This window comes from Nicotiana tomentosiformis, chromosome 11 (genome assembly GCF_000390325.3).
Source record: "Nicotiana tomentosiformis chromosome 11, ASM39032v3, whole genome shotgun sequence".
Lineage (NCBI taxonomy): Eukaryota > Viridiplantae > Streptophyta > Magnoliopsida > Solanales > Solanaceae > Nicotiana > Nicotiana tomentosiformis.
The window spans coordinates 33,174,370-33,182,439 of record NC_090822.1 but is presented as its reverse complement, the minus strand read 5'-3'; the positions used below and the strand labels follow the sequence as shown (position 1 = coordinate 33,182,439).

The 8,070-nt window shown below is 34.1% G+C and overlaps 1 protein-coding gene across 2 annotated transcripts; it reads right to left on the bottom strand.

The window, feature by feature from the left end:
• Nucleotides 1-902: 902 nt before the first annotated feature.
• LOC104117614 (peptide deformylase 1A, chloroplastic) lies at nt 903-4,695 on the bottom strand. 2 transcript variants are annotated; one of them, XM_009628686.4, is made up of 5 exons: nt 4,540-4,695; nt 2,829-3,326; nt 2,665-2,754; nt 2,512-2,579; nt 903-1,636 (listed from the first exon to the last, which is right to left on the bottom strand). In XM_009628686.4, the coding sequence occupies exons 2-5, from the start codon at nt 3,258-3,260 to the stop codon at nt 1,396-1,398; spliced, it is 831 nt and encodes a 276-aa protein (XP_009626981.1). In that variant the 5' UTR covers nt 3,261-3,326; nt 4,540-4,695; the 3' UTR covers nt 903-1,395. The 2 variants fall into 2 exon arrangements, with proteins under 2 accessions (XP_009626981.1, XP_009626982.1); XM_009628687.4 differs by having other exon boundaries at nt 2,829-3,323.
• Between the last annotated feature and the right edge of the window lie 3,375 nt (nt 4,696-8,070).

Below are 8,070 nucleotides of genomic sequence, written 5' to 3'. Positions count from 1 at the left end.
AAGAGATGTTAGGTGAATACAACAACATAAGATATTTATATTTGATATAATAAATTAATAATAATTACAAATACTATATAACTAATCCAACTAAATTCATCATCTTTGCATGTTTCAAAACATATTGAGTTTAACTATTGTGTCAATGTAAATTAATTTTTATTATTTAAACATATATTGAATTTATTTTAACTGCAATTGTTAATTTTCAACAACTTTTTCTTCTTGTATACGTTTAATAATGATTGACGCGATGCACACGTGCAACGCACGTACACTAACACTAGTATAGTCTAGAAACATGTTGATCTTTGAATGCCGTTACAGAATAAAGGGTTGGCAGGGGTTCATGTTGATACATAAACAAAAGCTTTTATGAATAACACTGTCATTCTATTTTTCAACTCCAACCCAAGATGCTTTTTAACATGGATTTAAGTTATATATAATGATAGTGTAACAAATTTATACACTAACAATACGAAGGCACATCTCACGACCAAACCCTTTTAGCTTCCCTTTGATGTATATTAATTACATACATGAAAAGTCAGTTTTAGACCATTAATATGTGAGTGGGATTTTTTAAAACGTAGAAGGTACTTCCTTCTATCTTTTCTATCTATAGTTTAAGAATTTAGAATTACAGATAAATAATTAATGCATTTTTAGTTTTCTAAAGTAACAAATATTTTAGATTAAATTTTGTTGGCTGAAGGGACAGATAAAAAGGACAGGAGGGAGTATAATACATGCATCAACTGCAGAGTATACTCATCAATAGATGTTAACTTGGTTGGATCAAACTCTTGCACTTTCATTCATCTGAGTTAATAATTGCACAAGTTGTAAAGCCATTACTTGAACGTCGCCTAATTATTCCAGAAAAAAAAAACAAGATGTAGAAAAAGAAATGTTGCAGTATTTTGTCGATCTTGCAAGAGTTTCAAAAGCATTAGGTGGCAACTAGTGATTGCCTTTAAGGCATCTTAAGGAATTTATAGGCAGCCCTACCAGCAAAAGAGCCCCTATCAAAGTTTACAAAACGGATTTCTGAGTCCATGTCAATCCAAGAGTAGGAACTCCAAACTCTTAAGTTTTCTTAACATTCTGGGAACAGTCTACAATTTGAAAAATGAATCTCTGTAATTCATCTCATTTAAAGAAAAAAAAGGTATATGCAGTACACTTATCTGTCATAGAGCCGTCCTTATAATTCTCAATTGCTGATATCAGAATGAAGCATATCAATATTCCACAAACACACGGAGTTAGTGCCTGCAGCATCTTTAATTGTCTTCTAAACTTTCCAAATGTCAAAGCACACCTCGAACTTTAACTTCACAACATCAGAACAAGGAAAACATTTGATGAAGAGTCGATTAGGGCAATTAGTTAGCGCCCTCCCAATTTAGGACATCCGGCTGCAAGAGGCAAGTCCAAGTTCTCTACAGTCCTGAATGTCCTAGGAACCATCTTGTCAACATAAAGTGTTCCGTCCAGGTGGTCATATTCGTGCTGCAAAATGCGAGCCTGCCATCCTGAAGCATCAACTTTGATTGCTTTTCCATTTCGGTCAAATCCTCCAACCTCTACTTCTAGGTGTCTTTCCACAACTGCTCTGAACCCATCAACGCTACAAGGAAAGCAAAGAATTCACTTATACCTTTGGTTATTAACTTGATAGGACATCTAGCAATTATATCATGTTTTGACCAACATAATATATCCCTTTAAAAGCTCATAGCACCCTGTCAAGGAGAACTTCAGATTCTTGTGACAGTTTGAACCTCCACACAATAGTGCTGTTAAACTGTTTGCAGTTTGCTAGGTGTTTTGTTAATAAACATTTTACAACTATAAAAGCTAAAAAGAAAAGCACTTATTTCCTGTTTACTATTTACAAAATGTGTGCAAGCAAAGTAATGAAACTCATGACAATGTAAATCAACAAAGCTCTCCTTCACATGCCATCTCTTCTATAGGCGAAGTGAAATCTTCACCTCAAGGCACATTTACTTGCACAATAAAAGAGCATATCTCTAGATTGGTAGTTAATTAAGAATAAATGACGTGATTATCAGAACATAAACGTCAAGTAAACCTTGGTGATTGCCTCTACTGAAAACAAAAAAGCGCTAATTCCTGATCATTGTCGAGAAAATATTGCCTCTTGTACCTTCTTTAAATTTCATAAGCCTTTGTTTCACGTTATTTGAAGTGATGATAAATTCTGCTAGTTTATTACAGAATAAACAAACAACTATTTTCCGCTTATGTGCTGTTAATGCATGCCATTTTCTGGATACTTTCCTAGGATATATTGATACTAAAGGAGTTTTGAGACTGCATAGTGCATATATAGCTGTCTTTCTGCAGAAGTGCCCCAGGCCCAGTAATTTGTACCACAAAGCATGCCTCTATGCCCGACGTGGTCCTAAATCAATAAACTACTGCATTATAGAGTTCAACATGTAAAAGACTTGAAGTTAGACTAGTTGCTTCTGTTACCTCAAGCACCCCTCAAAAAATAATGCTGTTTTATTGCCTTTCTTTTTAAGCTTTGGATTTATAATAACCTGCAAGAAAAGAAGAAAAATGAATGTATGGCACAATACTTGGGCCTCCTATTTATCAAGATGATAAATACAAATGTTCACACACCAAGAGATCAAATGGGCGTCTTTCCTGTGCTTTGGTTTCATCTTTAGGAGCATAGCTTATATACTCATTTGTGTCTTCCAGCACAATTATCTGGCACTTGCAAGACAATCAAACTCAGCGAGGGAAACAATATTTTGGAGAAACTAAGGTCTCATTCAACAAACCTTTAAAGGAATACCAATTTGAGGAGCAGCAAGACCAACCCCGGGTGCATTTCTCATAACTTTCACCATCTCATCTATGATCTTTTGGATCCGCTCTGATCCAATCTCCCCAAGAGGAACGTCCTGAGTGGGCTCATGAAGAACAGGGTCACCAGCTTTCACGATATCAGGCAAGACTTGCTTTTTTTTCTCTCCTAAACCAAGAAACCAACCAGCTCGAGCAGTGGTAGAACTGTAATTTTTCACGGATACTAAATCAGAGCATAACAAAGTTCTTCCCTGAAGATTCCATTGTATGAATACTGGTTTACGGGAATCGTGGATTTGCATTAAGTAGGAGGTCAGTGGCCTTGTTTTCTTACAAGATTTCAAGTATTTTGGGGTGAATGGCACCAAAAATACACGCTGTGCTAATCGCGGAATGCTCTCCATTGCCAAACTCAGAGCACACCACGCCAATAACACTAGTTAAGATATTCCTATGTATGCACAGGCCTGCTGCACACAGTTATGTTCAAGAAAATCAGATGAATTTGCAGTAATTTCTTGTCACCGGTAAAAAGGAGCATACTGCCAGAAAACACCATGAAGCAAAGTGCAATTGCAATAAAAATTGGATCTCCGTCACAGAACAATTTATCGAACTTTTACAGCTGAAATATGATGCTGTGGAGCTACAATCTCCTAGGATTTGTGAATCCATCTAGAAATCAAATAGATGGGGAAGTATGATCAAAACTAGTTAGCGTGGCCATAATTGTTTGATATGTATAAGTGACATAGCTTTAGAAAGATGCAGCAACGTAAATAGATCACATTCGCCAAGAGAATACAATAAGAGATGAAAATAAGTGACAATAATGCATTATAAAAAGATCCCAATTTTTCGGGGTACACCACATATTTTCATTTGAATGATGCAGAATCCAAAGTTAAATTCAGACCCGTGCAGTTCTTATCTCACGTGGATTGTGTATAAAGCGAAGATTTTTGGTAGAATTTAAAAACCCCACGTTTGAGGCAAGATTCAAGAAACAATATAGTCCAGTAATGCAGAGATACACTGAGAGAATTAAGCCATTTACTTCAATGGCAAACAAAGCAAGATTTTTTTAAAAAAAAGATCAGAAGTTGAAAAAATCTTCAATTGTTTCCTTTTCATGTGATACTAACAATTTGCTTGATTTCTTTCCTTGTTGGTAGTGTATATAGCTCATAGAGAAAAAACAAAAATGCACATTTTATATTTAACCCAGTGTTACATAGAGAAATGCTAACTCTATGTAACTTTAACTTTCCACGTACCGCAAAAAGATACAGCAATAATCAAAGAGTTTTCATGTTAAAAGACATTTACACAATCAGGTCACTTATGGCGTAATTACGAGTAAATCTCTAAATAAACATTGACTGATAATATTGTAAAAATGGGATCACTGGTTAAAAAGCACTAGTTGTGTACAAAAATCTTTACACTATCAATGTATCAAATTAGGGGCAAAAAAGAACCTATAACATGCATGTCACCTTCTCCATAAGTACTGACTACTGAACAACAATTCTCTAAAATAAATTGAGAAACATTAAGAAAAATATTTTTAAAAAAACCATCATAGTATTTGTTCCAACAAGTTGTGAAGTGGAAATATAATAAATTCAGTGAAGCAAAAACTCAAACACCAAGCAGACACCAAAAACTCAATAGATATACCTTTATATGGTAGCCTTGACACAATGCGAATCACAGTTAAGCTTCCACCTTCAGCACCACTGCCCAATTTTCAGGCAAGGAGCTCTTCTCCTCTAACCTTTCATAAACCCAATTGGGAAATGATTTGATCTTTGCCAACACAAATGGAAAGCAGAGGAATATATAGATATAGATAGAGAAGATGATATATGGAATTGCATCTTGGGTTGGGCTTATTCATTTTAATTGTTGTGGTCTGGGCTTAAGTAGCGGTCATGCTCGTGAAAATTGCACGCCCCATTTAATTTATATCTACTTTTTAAAAAATATTTAACTTGTACCTACTTTATAAATAATTTCATGCCTTTTTTTCCTCTTTCTTCTCCTTCTTCAGGTGACAGTGATTTTATATGGTGTTTGTGAACATATTTTAAGGTAGTTTATAATATTTTACAGTGGTGAGGCGCTTTATTTTTTACTATTGCTTAGGATTTCTTCTTCTTCTTTTTCTTAATTACAAAATGGGTTTCGTTAGATTTATTATTGTTTTGACAAATTGATGATTGGAGTTTGTTCTTGAATATATTTGGAGGTTATGTTTCAAATTTGAGCTCGTTTGGAGTAGATTTAGGTATTAAATTGTATATTAGATTGTTATAATTCGAAGAACAAATTTTTATTTCTGGGCAATTTGCACTTCAAGCCTTTTTGATCTTAAGTGCATGAAAATGTTTGTTGCACTTCAGACCTTTTGGCCTTAAGTGCATCTGAAGTGCAATTTTTCACTTCAGACTTATTGGCCTTAAGTGTAGGAAAATGTTTGTTGCACTTCAGACCTTTTGGCCTTAAGTGCATCTGAAGTGCATTTTTTCACGACTTCAGACTTATTGGTCTTAAGTGTAGGAAAACGTTTGTTGCACTTCAGATTTTTTGGTCTTAAGTGCATCTGAAGTGCAATTTTTCACTTTAGACTTATTGGCCTTAAGTGCATGAAACTATTGATTGCACTTCAGATTTATTTGCCCTTAAGTATATGAAATCACTGGTTGCAATTCAGACCTATTTAGCTTTAAGTGCATCTGAAGTACTTTTTTCACTTCAGACTAATTTATTTTTAACTTCAGACCCGATAAGTCTGAAATTGATCGTAAAATTGGTAGGCTTGCAAACTTTTTTGCAAAGTGGGTATAGGTTCAATTGTGACCCCAAAACCGGGTATAGATGCAAAAGCCCCTCATGGTCGAGGGTCAAGCCCAGAAAATAATGGACTAATTTTATACTTCACCATATATTGTAGAAGAAATGGCGTGGGATAACCACTTTTTAACATGGTATTTAGTTTTTATCCAGTATTTTTAATGTTGAGCATAAATAGTCACTACTCTATTAAAATTAATACGAAAAGACGTTGTTACCCTTTCTTCATGAGTGTTGTGTAAATATTAAGGACATAGTGTCCTTAACATTTACACTGCACACATGAAGTTAAGGACGCCGTGTCCTTAACATTTACACTACACATATGAAGTTAAGGACATCATGCCCTTAATATTTACACAACACTCATAAAGTTAAGGATAATATGTCCTTAACATTTACACTATACATATGAAGTTAAGGACATGAGATCCTAAAGTTTAACAACAGAAGGTGCAAATACAAGCTAAGGACATTATGTCCTTAACATTTACACTGCATACATGAAGTTAAGGACGTCGTGTCCTTAACATTTACACTGAACATTTGAAGTTAAGGACATGATGTCCTAAAATTTAACAACGGAATGTGCAAATACAAGACACTTTGTCCTTAATATTTACATAGTATTTATGAAGTTAAGGACATCATGTCCTTAATATTTACATAGCACTCATAAAGTTAAGGACATTATGTCCTTAATATTTACACTGCACACATGAAGTTAAGGACACCATGTCCTTAACATTTACAATACACATATGAAGTTAAGGACATGAGGTCCTAAAGTTTTACAATAGAAGGTGCAAATATAAGTTAAGGACATTATGTCCTTAACATTTACACTACACACATGAAGTTAAGGACGTCGTGTCCTTAACATTTACACTGAACATATGAAGTTAAGGACATGATGTCCTAAAGTTTAACAACGGAAGGTGCAAATACAAGATACTTTGTCCTTAATATTTATACAGTATTTATGAAGTTAAGGACATCATGCCCTTAATATTTACACAACACTCATAAAGTTAAAGACACTATGTCCTTAACATTTACACTATACATATGAAGTTAAGGACATGAGATCCTAAAGTTTAACAACAGAAGGTGCAAATACAAGTTAAGGACATTATGTCCTTAACATTTACACTGCACACACGAAGTTAAGGACGTCGTGTCCTTAACATTTACACTGAACATATGAAGTTAAGGACATGATGTCCTAAAGTTTAACAACGGAATGTGCAAATACAAGACGCTTTGTCCTTAATATTTACACAGTATTTATGAAGTTAAGGACATCATGTCCTTAATATTTACACAACACTCATAAAGTTAAGGACACTATGTCCTTAACATTTACACTGCACACATGAAGTTAAGGACACCGTGTCTTTAATATTTACACTACACATATGAAGTTAAGGACATGAGGTCCTAAAGTTTAACAACAAAAGGTGCAAATACAAGTTAAGGACATTATGTCCTTAACATTTATACTGCACACATGAAGTTAAGGACGTCGTGTCCTTAACATTTACACTAAACATATGAAGTTAAGGATATGATGTCCTTAATATTAGCACAGGGGTATTTTTGTCCGGGCGGGTAAAAAAAAATTAAGCACTGGCTAAAAAGTAAATACATTTTAAACGGTGGCTAAAGAGTAAAGACATTTCTAATTAGTGGCTAACCGTGCACTTCCCCTATATTGTAGATATGTGTATTTTGTAAGTACAAAGTCGATTTCTTTTTTTGTTTTTTGGTAAGTAAGTACAAAATCGATTGCTTATGTATATAGGAAAAGAAATTGAATCTTGAAATTAAATTGGAATAATGTTTTCAATGGAAAAATTTTAAAGTATTTATTCCAAGAATAGATTATCAAAAATAGAATCAAAATAATACGTTTGTACAGAAACTTTTATCTTTTTTCTCTTCTGGACAGAAATATTTTTCAAAAACCCAAATACTTGACAATGTTTTATATGTGCTTTAGGCATCAGGTATACAGAATACTTGCCGTAGAGCATGAGTTTACTGATTTGATTAATTTAAATTTTTATTGAGTAGTTCACTAAAAAGGTAAAAAGATTCTTTATTCTTAGGGCACGAAAATGAAATCCTTAAAATGATGCTGAAATCATGAGTCATGACTATCCCATCATATCCGCTCACGATGATCGACAATTGGATAACAAAAGGTAAGAGAGGGGAGCCGTGGCAGACCTAGATTTTGTATAAGCGGGTTAGTGAGAGATCACGATAGTCAATTGTATAAGTGTACCATTAAACACCATTTGTGCAATGCTCTTTTTATTTTCAACACGACTTCAAAATGAAGTCATATAT

What these genes read in the sequence shown, in the direction of transcription:
- LOC104117614 (XM_009628686.4), bottom strand. Translation starts at nt 3,260, where the DNA reads ATGGAGAGCATTCCGCGATTAGCACAGCGTGTATTTTTGGTGCCATTC. An exon ending in AAATTGGTATTCCTTTAAAG is followed by an intron (nt 2,755 to 2,828) that starts GTTTGTTGAATG and finishes TGCAAGTGCCAG; the next exon opens with ATAATTGTGCTGGAAGACAC. An exon ending in GACGCCCATTTGATCTCTTG is followed by an intron (nt 2,580 to 2,664) that starts GTGTGTGAACAT and finishes CTTTTCTTGCAG; the next exon opens with GTTATTATAAATCCAAAGCT.